The sequence below is a fragment of the Opisthocomus hoazin genome, chromosome 10 (genome assembly GCF_030867145.1).
Source record: "Opisthocomus hoazin isolate bOpiHoa1 chromosome 10, bOpiHoa1.hap1, whole genome shotgun sequence".
NCBI lineage: Eukaryota > Metazoa > Chordata > Aves > Opisthocomiformes > Opisthocomidae > Opisthocomus > Opisthocomus hoazin.
This window is the reverse complement of record NC_134423.1, coordinates 14334264-14349946: the sequence shown is the minus strand read 5'-3', so window position 1 is coordinate 14349946 and position 15683 is coordinate 14334264. Positions and strand designations below refer to the sequence as shown.

Below are 15683 nucleotides of genomic sequence, written 5' to 3'. Positions count from 1 at the left end.
GGCGCGTCGCATGCCTCGGCAGCCTGGTGTTTACCCTGGCCTGCCTGGGAGCAGGTCTGCGATGGTGCTTATTTGGTCTCCATGTAAACGACAGCACAAAAGAGGGCTATAAAAGGTGGGTACGTGTCACAAACTGTTACCAGCAGTGATTTAATACCAAATGAAAACAGAGCGCGTAATAAAACTGGGATTTGTTCTAGTTCCACCTTCATCTTGCCTGTCAAGCTGCTGTATCACATTGCTGGTGGCATGGCATCTCTCTGGCAGAGGGCTGACGGATGGAGCAGATTTGCTGCGGATCAGCTGTCTGCCCACAGCTGCACAGCAGCAATAGCTGCAGAAATGGAAAGATGAGGGTAGAGAGCTCCAGACTGGGGAAGACAACGGGCTTTGAGCTGATCCTCCCTGGGCAAGAGAGATAACGAATGCAGCAGCAGGCAGCAGGGCACTGTGTGGGTGATGGCCGTGTGGGTGATGGCCGTGTGGGTCATTAGGTGCAGGACACCCCCAATTCCTCTTCCCAGGACACACTGTGATTTGGAAGGTGACTTTGGAAAGGGACTGGCACAGGGGTGTTCGCAGATGTATGCACCTATACAGGTGTGGCGGCACGCACAGGAGCACACAGTGTGTGCATCACCTGTGCATGCACATGTACAATGTGTGCCTCAGGTTGATGTAACTCGGCCTTGACCCAGGCTGTTCTTATCCCTGGTGTATCAAACCTCGGTCTGAATGGAAGGGGTGGTTACAACTGGAGCCAGAACTGCCTGCGGAGCAACTGACGTCCACCAAGAGAATGGCCAAGCCCAGCAGATGCCCAGGCCTGGGCATGTGTGAAGGCAGTGACATCTGTGGACCAGGGGTTTGGAGAGAAGTCTGCAGGGAGAGGCAGTGACTGTGGGGGATTCAGACATGCAATCCAGGAGAGTGGTGCTTGCAGACACCACCAGATCCAAAGCCAGGACCCCCAAGGGAATTTTACTCTCAAATAAAGTTTCTTGGATTCTGGTGACCTGTCAGAGTCAGTGTACGCTGGGTCAGCAGTTTGTTTTTTGTGGTTGCAGTACTTACGTTGTGGTCCTAAGGACTCCAAATCTGTATTTATCCAGTTGGTTGACAGTGGCCTGATCAGACTTGTAGTTCTTCCACTCAAACCCCAATGAAATGCTTTTCTTTGTTCAGATCTCAAGATAGTCTTGCATTCCAGGAGTGTTTTGGAAGGAGTCTTCTGTCATCTCAGGTGTAGGTATTGGAGTTTATTTGCTTTTTGCAGGCCACTGTGGCAGGCAATTACATTATTGGGCACATAAACAGCTGGATTTGTGATACCAGAGAGGATACTTGGTCTTAGCAAATGCAAAGGAGATGGGCCTCATAAGACATATGCATGTGGTCATAGGAAATATGGGGACAGAAGGTGGTCCCAGAGGGCTGAGTGAAGATCTCACCTTCACCAGGCAGTAAAATAGCAGATGAAATTGCATAAAATGAATATGACTTGATCCTTGAGGCAAACAACAATATTCATTTTTGATAGGCAGCACTGGGCTCTGCGTGGACTACTGCCACTCAGGAATAATTAATCTCAAACAGAATACAGTAGACCTGAAAAAAACCCAAACCAAAAGCTCACAGAAGGGCAGCAAGGATGATCAGAAGTCCAGAGTGGCTGCCGCATGAAGAATAACTACATAGACTGGGACTCTTCAGCCTGGAAGGAACGACTGAGGTGCATATGACTGAGGTATAGACAGCTGTGAGGGACAAGGAGAACAAGACCAGGGACATCAAGGGAAATTAGCAGGAGGTAAAATCAGTAAAACGGAGATACTTCCTCCCTCACCTTGGCATTAAGCTGCTTCCACACACTGCTGTGGCTGCTCAGTGTCTGTAAGGGTTAAGAAACCTATGGGACAAATCTGGAAGGAAAATCTCTTGAGGTTTACTCAGGACAAAGATACTTTCTTCGGTTCAAGAGGTGTCCGAGCTACAAAAGAATATTCCCTGTGTGCGTGCCCCTGTCTGACACCCTTCGCTGCGCCCTGGGTGCTGCCCAAACGTGGGAGGCAGGATGCTAGGCTGGGAAGACCTGAGGTGGCATTCTCCTGCTCCCACCTCTTTCTCTGAAAGGAGGAGGATTTTCATGTCCCACAGCTTCAGGAAACCTGAACTCAAGTGCCAGCATATGAATTACAAGTTATTTTACCATCCTGTCACCATGAGCCCTATCTCTTGGGGTGTTGATTTGATAGAAGAGCGCCCAGACCATCTTGAGAAGGGTGTCCAGAACAGTTGGGTCTCTGTGTTGGGCCTGGAACTGTGTCCAGTTTCAGACTTCCAAATACAGGAAAGACACTGATGTACTGGAGTGAGTCCAGTGAAGGCCACCAAGACGATTAAGGGAGCTCAGGCACGTGACATAGGAGGAGAGTTTAAGTCTTCAAAGGAGGGCTAAATGGAGACCTCCTTGCTTTCTTCAGCTACTTCATGGAGGGTGCAGACCAGACAGAGGCAGCCACTTCCCAGAGGTGCAGAGCTGTAGACTGGGGAGGCAACAAATGCAAATGGCAAGGAGGAGAGTTCTGATTAGATGTTAGGAAAATAAATTGTTCTGTGAAGGGGATCAAACAGTACAACAGGGTCATAGAGAGATGGGCAATCTCCATCCTGTGACAGTCAGTTGTGGGTGGGATAAGGTGCCAAGCAATTGATAGATGTCCTGCTCAGAGTGGGAGGCTGTACCAGAGACCTCCAGAGGTCCCTTCCCACCCGAATCATACTGTGGGTCTGTGCCTCACCCTGGTAGGAGCGGGAGGCCTGGATGGTGAGCACAGGTTTATCTCGACTGTGGTGAGATGAAGCCTGCTGCGGTGTTTGATCCTCCCCCCAGACACATGGTGGACTTATTTTTTTTTTTCCTTTTCAGTCTCTGAATGGTTCTTGTGCCCGTCACCCTGCTGAGACAGAGCTTCCTCTTACAGCATCTGCTCTCCCGTCGTTCTGTTCACAGAGAGTGACAGTGCCCTCTGCTCCTGTCTCCATTTGGAAACACACTCTCTCACCATTTAGTTTTCAAGCCTAAGCCAGTCAGCCACAAGGCTTCAATCCTCGTTAGCAAAGCTCTCCTCCTCTGCCTGCAAATCCAGAGCTGACTCACAGTAAGAGCCGCAGATGTTTTCTCACTCCTCTCACACAATATATCCTTCCCTTTCCCACCCTGCATGCATACCCATAGGTTCCTCCATTTCTAAAATCACAGGCATCTTCCTGCTCTCCAACATGATGTCAACAAGCTCTCACCCCTGGTTCTTCACCAGATATTCAGGCAGACTGTGCCAGGGCAGGGCTGTTACAGAGGACAAGTACGATGGACTTCTTGTCTGGGTGTTCGATGGAGGGTGCTCTCTCTGAAGCCCAGAGAAGCAGTCTGTGGGCAACGCAGCAACCTCTAGCTGTTTGAAGAGATGCTGCATCAGCCAGAAGTGTCATCTTTAGCTCTGGGAAAGTGATGGGGTTAGTTTAATGTTCGTTTTTATTCGCTACCTGCACTGCATTAATGATAACTCCGCATCACAGACATGACACGGAGCTACTGGCACATATTCAGCCAGAACCTTCATTTGCAATCCATTAATATGTTTATTTTAAACTTGCAAGGGTGTATTTCCAAATGCTTGGCTGGACCCTCTAGAAATTAAGGAAAAGGGTGGTCTGTGTGATCTCAGAGGCAGCTGGGGAGACGAGAACAAAGAAAAGTCTATGCTAAGCATCACCTTCCCTGTATCCAGGAAAGGAAAGAACCAGTCCCTGTAGGAGCGGGGAGTGCGCTGGGTCAGATTGGAGGGACAGAGTGTAGCATATTTGCCTACCTTTGCAGGAGCACAGCATAACTGTCCCGTCCTGCATGGAGGAAATGACGTAGAGGGAGAAAATCCTCCCTCCATCCACCAGCTGTGTTGGGTTTGGCTTTTTCCTGCCATCTTCTTCCCCATCCCTTATAAGAGAAAAGCAGCGCATCCCTCAGCCTTGCTTAGTCTCTTCGACCCTATGGCATGGCTCAGCTCTGCCCTGGGTTCCCTAGGGAGGTGACCCATGGCCGCTCTCAGCGACGACTGCTTCTCTCTGCCATCCCAGACACTTGCACGTGCCCTTCCACGCTGCCACTGAAGGCACTTGGGAGAGACATCCCCATGGCCTTGTGTTTCCATGGTCAGCGCCTGTCACAGCCACTGCTGCAGACCCAGGGGAGAGAAGTATGAACAGGGGAGTCAGAGTCTCTCTCACAGCTTCTTCTCCAGATGGCCTGTGGTCCCTCTCGTGCTCAAGTCCTGGTCCCCATCACTCCTGGCACCGTGGAGACCTGCTGCCTGGGACCTGGTGGGAACGTGTCTGCGCTGGGGCTGGGAGCCCATCAGCGGGGCCTCCCCCAGTCCTAGCCCAGATCTGTTTCGTCCCCATTGGCTTTGTGTCACACTCCCTGCCCGGTTGCTTCAGAGTTCTTCGGGAGTGACAACCGGGCGCTCCCTGGTCACGCTCCATCTTCTCCGCGTGCCGTTTCCCGCTCCCTTCCACGCGCTCCTCCCATCTCTCAAAAGGCGATGAGTTTGGGTTTCACGGCCCCGACGCTCCTCGCCCCAACGTCGCACATGAAACCCACGGCCCGGCCGCGATGAGCCCGGAGGCCGCCTGGCCGCGTCCCCGGCGGGAGCGGGCCGGCTTCCGCCCCGTCCCGGAGGGCCTTGGACGAGCTCGGGCCGGGTGGCCCGGCGCCCCCCCGGGCCCCGTGACGCCCGGCGCAGCCGGCGGGGATTTCCCGGGGGAAGCAGCGCGGCGGCCCTTCCCCCGCCCGACGGGGCCGCGGCTCCACCGTGAACCCCGGGGCCGCGGCCCCCGGCGGAGAGCTGAGGGCGGCGGGGTGAGAGCGGGGGCCGCCAGGGGGGAGGACACCCGTGGGGCGGGGGACCGCGCGGGGACAGCCGCCCCCCGCCGGGCCGCGCCGCGCCCAGGGGTGCCCCGGCCTCGTCCGGCGCCGCCCCGCGCCGCGTCGCCGTGGGAGCGGGGCGGGCCCGGCGGCGCGGAAGTGCGAGGGCGGCGGGGCCTTCCCCGGGCGGCGGGGCCGGCGGCTGAGTGCGGGTCCGCGGCCCGGCGCCGAGCTGACGGGGAGCCCGCCGAGGCCCCGGCCCGGCGAGCCGGAGCCCGGCCTACCCGGCCCCGGAGCCAGGCCCACCCCGGCCCGGAGGCCGCCTTGCCCGCCCGCCGCCGCGCCGGGCGAGCGGCCCCGCCGGGCGAGCGGCCCCGCCGGACGGGTCCGAGCCGCCCCCGCCAGCTCCGGGCGCTGCCGTCCCGCCCGCCGCAGGTGCCGCCGCTGCTTCCCCGGGAGAGGAGCCGCCGCGGGCCCGGCCGGCGGCCGCGGGGCCGGAGAGGAGCCGCCGGCGAAGCGATGCAGGAAGGTGAGCGCCGGCCCGCCCGGGAGTCAGCGGGCAGCCGGGCCTGGGCCGTCCCCCCCCCCCCCCGCAGCGCGGAAGGCGCCTCCGCCCGTGCGTGCGGGCCCCGAGAGAGCACCCCGGCCAGCGCCGCAGCCCCCGGCCGCGGGAGGCCGAGCATCCCCGCTCTTCCAAACCTCCCTCCCTCGCGGGGCGGGTGCCGGGGCCCTCCTCTCGCAGCCCGGCGCCCGGCCGCCGGCTGGGAGCAAACCCCTGGGCTGTGCCTGCCCGGGTGTTTCCACCTCCGCGTCCTGGTTCTCCACAGCCATTGCGATCACCGAGCAGCCGGTCTCCATCTCCGTCCCAGTGGGATACTCCTTCACCCTGCGGTGCAGAGCCAAGGGACGCACTTCGCTGCAGTACCAGTGGTTTTGTCAGCACCAGGTAACGGTGGGAGCAGAGGTGGCCTTGGGTACGGCGCCAGGCTGGGTCCCTGCCCGCAGCGACGGGGCCGGCCCTGTGTGGGCAGAGCTGGTGAGAACCAGGAGGCTGGGAGAGGGGGATAGGGTGTGTGTGCATGCTGAGGGCCTCTGCGGATGCTGGGAGGGGGCGTGCAGTGGAAAACTTCCTTCTGCATCCCTGTGGCTGGAGGAGGGGAGGAAACGAGGGATTTCCACTTTTCCTGCTCTTGTGGGGGCCTGCTGGTACCTTCTGCTACCAGCAATGAGGGGGGACTCACTGCTCAGCACCTGTGTTTTCCCTGTAGTCCGTCTGCCGCCAAATTCCTGGTGCCACCAAGCAAGACTTGCCTGTCACTGCACAGCAGACCCAACTCTACATCTGCAGAATCAATGACCTCTACAAAAATGCCATCTTCTCCGACTGGGTGAAGGTAGAGGTCCATCAGTGTGTCGCTAGAGGTATGAATGTGTCTTGTACCCTTTCTATAATTTGTGCTTTGCCCATGCTTGCAACAGTGATCCTGCGCAGTTCCCGGGGCAGCATGTCATCTCAGCTTGAAAATCACAATACAGAAGGATTGCTTCACCAACATGAGCCTACGTGTCTAAGCCAGCCTCTGCGTCCAGCCTCTGGATGGTTCAGGTCCCTGTCATGGTCCCAATAACTCCGTCTGTATGTACCTGCTCCTCCTGCTGATCACTCGCCGTGGGTTTCCCAGAGATATACTGGGTGTTTACCTGTTTGTGTTGGGCAGAGGGGCTGGAAGAGGCAATCTGGCTCTCTCAAAGCTGAGCAAAAATAACTCTGGGTGTGGTTGACCTCAGCGTGATGACTACGCCCTGGGCAGGAAAGGGCGACTGTCAGGTTTGGGAAGCCAGAGGCAGGGTTTTGGTGTGCCATTTACTATTGCGGGTGTCGCTCTCAAGGATTCCCTGCTCCCAAAGCAGAAAGGTGCAACAGTGACGCCACAACCGCAGCCATCCTGTGGGACAGCATTTCTTGGTGCGGGTGGAAAAAGCTCGGTTCTCTGGCAGTATGCACAAGGTCTTATACAGGGGCAAAAATGACTGTTGCGGAGGAAGGACTGATTCTGTGTCTCTCCTTTGCAGGACTGCCCCCTCAGCGCTGGAGAGGAGAACCGGTCATCGTCGTCAACCCCACCGAGCAGAGGGTGGAGGTGGGGAAGCCACTACAGCTGCAGTGTGCTGCCATGGGAGTCCCAGCCCCCAGCTACCAGTGGTACCGGAATGGGAACCTGCTGGAACACCAGAGCAAAAAAAAACTCTGGGTAAAGTTGCCTTGGGATAGTTCAGAAACTTGGGCTGCTGAGTTGGGTGATGGGAGAAGCTTGCTGCTGGATGGAGCCTCAGAAGCCTTGGAGAGACCGCTGAAAATTGTGTTATTGTCATCCTGGGCGTGAGAGGTGGCAGTTCTTAACCCTGGCTCATATCTGCATGTCGGGGCTCAGGCATGCTTCGATCTGTGTGATCAGGTGAATGCCAGCAGAAAGCAGTCTCTCCTTGCCTGTCCTCCCTGTCTCTCCAGCCCTTGAGAAGCAGCCTCGTGCTCAGCTGTCTTTCCCTGCCACGTCACAGGGTTGTGAGAAATCACTCCACGTATCACGCCTGTTGCTTTGATAGCTGACTGAAGAGCTCTGGGTGAAGAGGGAGTAAGTTTTATGGGCTTTTTTCAAAGCTGTGGATGTTTCTCTAAGAAGTAACTGATTCACAGATGTGTCAAGGGCTCTCAGCACGTCTTGTGCTTTTTTGCAGCAGTGGCACAAGAACAGCTATTGTATGTCTGTGCAGGCGACTGCGGAGTGATGGAGCTGCGGGAGTGCTGTCTGCTTGCAGGAGAACTAGAAGGAAAAGTGGTTAGTCCTGACAGAAAAGAGCCAGGGAGACAGCAAAAGGCCTGAGTTTATTTTAGGTCACTGGCAGAACGTAAATCAGCGCTGTCTTCTTGATGCATGAAAGGCAGATTTCCTTCTGGGACATCACGTGAAGGGTATCGAAGACAAGAGCTGCAATCTCTTCCTGGTAGTGGTAGATGGTATAACAGGGGACAGTGGCCTTAGATGTGCACTTTTCACAGGGAAGTTCAGGCTGGGGTTTAGGAAGCGGTTCTTCGTTTGGAGGTGGGTGGTGCTGCACTGGAGCCAGTAAGGCAGTCCTCCCAGTGTGGCTCCTGGGGCAGAGTATGGCAGTGACACAGGGTTTGGGGGCTGCTAGAAAAAGAAGGGAAGGCATTTGGACAGGGGATTTTTGCGCTCTAGAAGCTGGGGTCAGCAGCACACCTTAGCGCATGGCGTTACTGAGCTTCTTAGAAGGACAAAAGTCATAGGAAATCTTGGCTTTGGGAGGCAAGAAATGAGATCTCAGCGAACAGCAAGAGAAAAGACTTTTTATTCCAGGAACATGGGTGCCTTTGGTAGATACCGGCAGGGAGCCACAAACTTTCACCATTAATAACATGATTTAACTTTTGATCTGTCTAGATCAGCCACGCAAAGGCCAGTGACTCCGGCACGTACCTCTGCTGTGCCTCCAATAGCCATGGAGAGCACTGGACCAACGCCGTGGATATTCACATAGGTGAGCAGAGCCAACCCACGTCTGCTTTGCTGCAAGTCACGTTCTAGTGTGAAAAGTAATTACAGAGCAGACAGGAATTTAGTGCTGTCTCCTGGAAGCGCCGGGCTGGTGAACAAGGAGCCCGGTGCTGGCAGGTTACCTTGGGGCTCAGTTGGTGCGGGGGAAGCTGGGCTCCAGGGCATGGATTAGGAGAAGTGGGATGTGTGGCTCTGACGCTTGCACCTTCCCCGAGCTTGGGCAGATCTTGCACACTTTTGTTAACAAAAACAAAGGCCACTGGTTTTACATACTACTTCTGCAGGGAGCCAAAGGTAAGATGCTTCGGAGTAGAAGAGCAGCATGGGGCTCTGCAGGGAAGCTGAGGTGTCCTGGCAGTCCTGCGGCGGCTGTCACGGAAGGGCCTGCCGAGCGCAGCTTCACACCCTGGGTATACTGGATACAGTGATCTCAGCAGAGCTGCGCAAGCCCTGCTGAGCAGTGGGCACAGGCACCCGTCAGCCCCGTGACAAACAGGATTCCTTTGATAACGGAGTTCAGAGGTAGCAAGGGAAGCAGCGTCTGTAAAAGAAAAAACCCCAAACCTGGTGATCCGCTGCTGCGGTGTGGGATGCTGCTGGATCCTGCAGTCTGGCAGAAACCTGCCACGTTAGGGCAGGTTGAGTGCTCTCAGTTGCTTGCTGCGGTTTTCTTGCCTTGCCAGGGTGCTGGTTTAATAGCTCCCTGGCCAAATCGCAGCGGAGTCCTTTGGTAAAATTCTTCTACAGCCTTGCTGAGGTGCAGCGATGTGCTCAGACACATAGAGCTGGAGAGGATGGTGTTTATTTTGGGAAGGTTCAGGCCCCTTGGGCTAGCAGCCCAGGCCTGATGGTCCGTGAGCTGACAGATCCTAGGGAGAAGATGGGTCCTCAGAGCCTCAGGCATGCTCCACCTTCTGTGTTACTGCCGTTTTTGGCCCTCTGCCTTTGCCCTGCTGTGAGACAGGAGTAGCACAGGCTAGCTCTGCTGTCTCTTTACTCCATCTAGAGATTTTTCTATGCCATAAACTTCTTGTCTCTCCTTTTAAGGTGGCTTTAAAATTGTTCCAGAGTGCAGATTGTTCCTGTATAGCGAGAGAGCACTCTCCCTGCCTCCTTGCTGCTGGCAAAACAGCATCCACAGGCGGGGACTGGCAGTGAGAAAGGGGCACAGGATTAGGCTGGGCTCAAAATGTTATGACTGAGTAGCTTTAACGTGCAATAGGCAGCTCTGTCAGAGTCAGAAAAGGATGAATGGGCTTGTTCTGATGGCTTTCCAGGCATCCCTGGAGCATTAGCAGCCCTGGTTCAGGTGCTAAAGGTCTTCCAGACCCGTGAGATTTATGCAATTAAAAATATGCCCTTAATTTCTTCTGTTAGAGGCTGTAAGGCTTCAGGGTTTTCTCCTGAGCTGGATTTTTTAAAATTAATTTAAATAGGAACAACTGGAGCTGTTAGGGTAATGAAGATTTTAAGAGGCAGGGAGCGCTCGGGCAAGGGAGCTTGTGGAGCCCGTGAAAGTGAGACACATTTGTGGAGACTTTTCTGAGCCGGAACTGCTAAAAGGCAGGGAAAGGCAAAGGAGGGTGGTGAAAGGCTCAGGGAATATTATCACAATCAAAAGCAAGCAGTTTGCTTCCTCTGCACTGACCGCTCATGGAGAGAAGCTCTCTGTTTTGAAGCTTGTGTTGACCTTGAGTTGTTGTGTTTCTTTTGCTTTCGCTGCAGCGAGGGCGCAGGCAAGTCATTTCGGGAAATGCAGCAGCCAGGCAGCGCAGACCTGCTGATGGGTATGAGCTCCTCCGTGCTGGCCCTCCTTCCCCAGGCCTGCCCCTTCTCCAGGCTTTGCTTCCCAGCCGCTCAGGATTTCATAAATCAGGGAGGGTTTCATAAATCCTCCCCAAATCACCAGACCAGTGTCTTTAAGGTTAGCAATCAGGCTATGAAGAACTTGCCTGAGGAATGTTGCTTGTGCTCCATGGTGTTTGATCCAGCTTTGCGTTGCTGGGGAATGTTGGAGCAGGTTTCAGCTGGCACTAGGGCACTGGTGTTGGGCACAGGCTTATCATTTCCCTCTTTCTTTTCCAGGTACATGCCACTCTGAAAAGTTTTTTGGTGAGTGTTGTCATCTTTTCTTCCTGAGCAATCATTTCCTTAATTAAAAGCCAGGCTCCAGGGTGAATGGGAGGACAGGACATAGGAGTGCTATTCCTGCAGAGACTGCTTCAAGCCTTTATGCCCACATTGTCACAGGCTCTGCACTTTTGGGATCAGAGCTGCAAGGCACAGGATGAGTCCCATCCCCTGCCAAGACCTGATCAGTCTCAGCAAGTGGAGTAAGATTATTCCTAATGAGTAACCCGGTCTTGACCTCTGTGCCCACCAAATGAGTTTAAAAATGGTGTTCACGTGACACCTTTTCCCTTCCTTGAAATACCTCCTTGGAACATAGCAAACCTCCTTACTCCCACCACTGCCGAGTGCCATAAATCTGGTTTTCCTACGATGGAAGGTGGGGATAAAATGAAAGCAGGAGTCCAGGATTTCTTTCCTTCAGCCCCGTGGGGAAAAGGACTTCTTAGTCTGGCTCAGTGCATTCCCCTCCCAGGCACTGCTGGCACACGAGACCTGTGGTCACGGTAGGGCAGGTGCTGAATAACCTCGGTAGTGCAGATCCTCCTGCACTCCTGGGATTTTGGTTGTCAAGTGAAAACTTTCGAAGTCTTTCTTTCAAAATGATGGTTTGTGTTTTTTGTCAAAGTGTGCAGAAAGCCACACTCTTTCTGGAGAGCACTCCAGGGCTGTAGCAGTGTAGAGTCTCTCCTTCCTGTCTGGATGTAAGAAAAGATTCCCGGTATCCTTGCTCTACTGAAGGAGGTGAGACCTTGCCTCCTGCTGAGCACTTACAGCTTTGTCACTTGGTGTTTCTGTTAGCTACAGGCAAGATAGCGCTTTTGGTAGGCAACAACCGCTACCAGCATCATCCCAACCTGATGGCTCCTGTCACGGATGTGTTTGAGCTGAGTCTGCTTCTGGAGCAGCTGGGCTTCCAGGTTGTCTCCCTTCTGGACCTGAACAAGGCTGAGATGGTGACAGCTGTCAGTCGGTTCCTGCAGCTCCTGGGGAAGGGAGTCTATGGTAAGACAAAGCCAGTAAGGTAAAGTAGCTGATGCTTGGGTAGCAGCAGTCGATGCCAGGGTGGAGCAGGGATTTGGCAATTTTCCTAACAGCTGTTGAATTAAAAAGGAAGAAATTGAACTTTCCTTGGCAGGGGTGGGGGGGGTGTGTGTCAGAGAAGCCCTGTGGCACAGTCTGCAGTGGTGCCAGGCTTGGCAGAAGCCTCCAGGTAAATGCTGTTCAGTTTTGGTGAGGGTACAGACGGGCAAAGTAGGTGTGTCTCCATCACATGGCTCATCTGCAACTCCAACAACATGATCTCATGCTGAGGTTTTGGGGACCCAGCACTTCTGACGGCAAATGAGAGAAGGTCATTCCATTTTTCCTTATATGAAAAATTGAGGACATTGGCTATCAATTGTCCCTACCATGCTCCTTTGTGAGGTGAGGTGCTCCTTTTGAGCTATGACTGCTACAGCTGGCCACAATTTCCTTATTTCTCTTTCCTGATGGTCTAATTTGAGCCTCTGACAGCCTTTTTGCAGAAGTGCATTCCCAGCTGCAGATGGCTTTGAGGTTGGGCTTTGAGCTTATCGCACGCTGTCCTCAGCAGGAAGCATCCTTCAAACACAAAACCAACTGGCAGATCTTGTGGGTCTTAAAGCAGATGTTCAAATTTTGTGGTGAAAGTAGCTTCTTTGGGGTTTCTGAGGTTCTCCCAGCTTGATGGATACCTGGAAAACACCTGGCAGATGTTTATTTTGCTTCTGAACCTTAGCATGAGGCTTATCTTCACCGCCCTCCCAGCTGCATGGCATACCTGGGCACTCAGTGAAAGTCAACACAAGCCAATTTCAGGGCAGCACTCAGTGTGAGGTTTGGAGGTTGTGCAACGGATGGGGACATGGCCACAAATGAAATGCTGCAAAGCCACCTCATTCCGGGAAGCACTGACTCACTCAGGGAGGCTGAGCTGCCGGGGAAGGGCGGTACATGGTCGTCGCCACACTGGCCGAGCTCGTCATCTGTTGACAGTATATGCCTATGACTTCACTTGCAGCTTCCTTTTGTGGTTGCTCTCTGAAATGCCCTTGCATCTCAGGCTTTACCTCCTTTCCCAGGCCAGAGTCATACCTGGGGGACTGCTATGCTTTGCCCGTGGTGCTGCAGTTCCTAGTCTCTATCCATAGCGCTTGAGGACCATATGGCATTTTGTCCATGGCGCTTCCCTTGTTTTCACAAGCATTGGAGAGAAAAAACTTTTGGAAACGGCAAACCTTTCATGCTCTCATGCCTTATTTAAACTTCTAGTGCTTTTCTGCATTCGTGGCCACTGAGCCTTCCTGGCAAAATTGATTTTGTGCACTGGCAGGGAAAACATTAACAGCCGAGTTACTGAACCTTGATAAGCCTCAGGTGTTTGCTAGGCATAGCCTGCTTTGGATGGTGGTTTTGTTTACAGCTTTCTAAGCTGATGGCCTACTATTATTTGGAGGCAGTGAACCTCAGCACAGGCTGGTCCCAGCAGCATGATTGAGTTGAGGACTCTTGCCATAATTGGGGCATTGGGTCAGTCTGCCTGCTGATTGCTTCAGGGTTTCTCTGTCTGCAGTGTGCTGCCTCTCACTGTGGTGCATCTTCCAGCATTTCTTTAGCTGTTTTCCTTACATAAAATTAGAAGAACTAGGTAAAGTGCAAATCGTTTAAATTATCTTCTCTTGTTAATAAAAACACGCATTTAGAAGAAGCTAACTCCTCCTAAACCCTATGTGTCAATTTTTCAATGCACTAGCTCCAGGATAAACATCTAGAACCGTCTAAGAGGTTTAGGATTCACGCAATTCATGTGCATGGGAAGACAATGGTGAGACAGCAGCTCCAGGAACAACCTAGGCAGCCTATTAAAACTACAGAGACCCCAGGGGTGCCTGTGATAGCTGGTCTTGTACATTCACATGAATGTCTCAGACATGCACCTTCACATGCAACCTGGTGCTTCCACCTGGTTTTTCTTGCTCTAGGAACCTGGAGGTGCCATCTCCTGTGTAGCAACCACCACAGCTGAAGTCAGAGCCTTGCGTAGATGTATCGAGCAAAACAGGGAGCTGGGAGGAGAGGGCTGACTGGTGAAAGACTGTCACTGGACGGAAGTGGGAGGCTGGTGTAACACAGGCACACCTGTCAGCACGCCCAAGAAGTGAGGCTGGCTGTCTTCTGAAGTTTAGCTCCAGTGGCAGAGCTGCTGGGGCATTCATGCATCTTTCTGCTGGTGCAGATCAGAAGAGAGAACATAGCCATGTGTGTTGGTGTTGGAGCACAGTGCTTGTTGCCTCTAGAGTTTTATGTGCCTTCAGGATGCTGATGAGAGCTGAAGAAGATATGTCTGACCTCCCTAGACCTCTTTTATTGTGGGGCTATCTGGATGGCTGGCCCTACCTTGTGTGTCCTTACTTACCTGTCTGTGATTTACACTCCTATAGGAGTTGGTGGGAAGGGACTTTGGAGTCATCAATGCAAGGTCGGGGCTGGTTGTGGCTCTCCTTATCAGGTCTTGAAGACTTCCAGGCATGGAGCCCACACTTCTTCACCTGCCCATCCCAGGGCTGCACCACCCTCCAGGGAAGTCTTTCCTCCTGTCAGGCATGACGCTCTGTGGGTTGGTGCTCATTGTCCTATGTTGTTATGGTCCACAGCAACAAGGAGAGCTGGGCTTTGTTGTCTCTGTAACTGTCCCTCCAGGAACTGCAGGCTGTTGTTAGACGTCCCTTTACCTCCATGTCTCCAGATCATCATGGCCCAGTTCCTTCCCCTTCTCTTCCCAGGCCCTGGGCGCTAGCATCTTGGTAGTCTCTGTTTTTTCCAGTGTCTCCACCTTTCTCTTGGACTGAGGTCCCTAAAACTGGACACAGGATCTAAGTGGGGTCTGTTTGGGCCCAAAGAGAGTGGTGACAGCTTCCCTGGTGACCCTACATCTCCTAGCATAGCTCTGTCCCCAGTCAATGCTAGCTCATCTTCAGCATGGTGTCTGCTGTGACCCTAGACTTGCTGGTCAACCAGTGCTCAGCCCCAGCCAAAATGCTGCCTGGGTCTACTTGCCCCTATGCAGGATGTTGTCCTTCTTATTACTGAAGCTTCTCTGAGATTTCTCAAGCTCAGAGCAAAAACTGGCTTTGTTTTTGGGCACAGGGATATTGTATGGCTGCACGTTTGAGGTGATCCAAAGGCTTCTCTAATTCACCATATGGAGGTGGTGGCTCATCTGGCTGCTTTTCCTCCAGATCTCCTCTTAGAAAAGCTGCAGAGGATATTTGAAGGCCCCAAACATCCCCTGAATGGTCTAATTATGCAACCCTCAGGCGAACGAGGAATCCCCCCCGGATGTTATTTCTAGTGTCCTGAAAAGTCCTGAGTCAAAAAAAACAACGTCAGAAATGCAACAAGAGCAGAAAGTTGCAAGTGAAATACTAGGAATATGCCGTCATGCCTTAATTAAGTTGCATGCTGACATTTCCTGTGTTATAAGCAGTGCCTGGAGCTTCCCCTTTTTAATTTGGTACTCGGAAGCTTGTCTCTGATCAGCAGTTTTGACTCACGAGATGTGGGAAGAGTGTTGAAATGTTAGCTCAGAATAAAAAAACCCCTTTCCTTTTCTAGGCAAATTGTTGACTTTTCTGTTCAGGAGGAGAGATTAAGTCCAGGAGAGGTCTGCAAAGTTGCTCAGTTGATGTGAAACTCATGTCTTTTTTGATTTGAATGTGAGTCTGTGGTTTATATAGCATGGGGAGCTCTTGGCGGTGCATTCAGGGTGCACAACAAGACCTCAGAAGTTAGAAGATTTAATGATTGAAGGATTCTTTGAGGGCTTTTCTGTAACATTTCATTTTTTTCCAAGTGTCAGTGGTGCTGCCTGGTAATGGTTGTCATCACCTCCCTTTTATGTACAGGAGGAAAGGCAGAGGGACGAAAGCCATCAGTGCTCGATGACTTGAGGGGCCAAACCTGAAGTGCCTGCATCTGATTTTTACAGAAGGCTTCCTGTTTTATACTCTTTTATAGTCTCAGGGAAGGTT

The 15683-nt window shown here is 53.1% G+C and overlaps 1 protein-coding gene across 6 annotated transcripts in view; it reads left to right on the top strand.

The window, feature by feature from the left end:
• The first annotated feature begins 5347 nt into the window (after positions 1-5347).
• Positions 5348-15683, top strand: part of LOC104330636 (mucosa-associated lymphoid tissue lymphoma translocation protein 1) — a 28462-nt gene continuing 18126 nt past the window's right edge. For 5 of the 6 annotated variants that reach the window (XR_012765145.1, XM_075431562.1, XM_075431560.1 and 2 more), the window contains exons 1-7: positions 5348-5453; positions 5752-5870; positions 6193-6346; positions 6998-7176; positions 8386-8482; positions 10585-10611; positions 11431-11634. Coding sequence is in view for 5 of the 6 variants with exons in the window: in XM_075431562.1 (XP_075287677.1) it covers positions 5444-5453; positions 5752-5870; positions 6193-6346; positions 6998-7176; positions 8386-8482; positions 10585-10611; positions 11431-11634 (790 nt within the window). In the remaining variant the exon portion in view is untranslated. Of the gene's footprint in view, positions 5454-5751; positions 5871-6192; positions 6347-6997; positions 7177-8385; positions 8483-10224; positions 10287-10584; positions 10612-11430; positions 11635-15683 lie in introns of those variants that run through there. The other variant, XM_075431563.1, reaches the window with a different exon arrangement.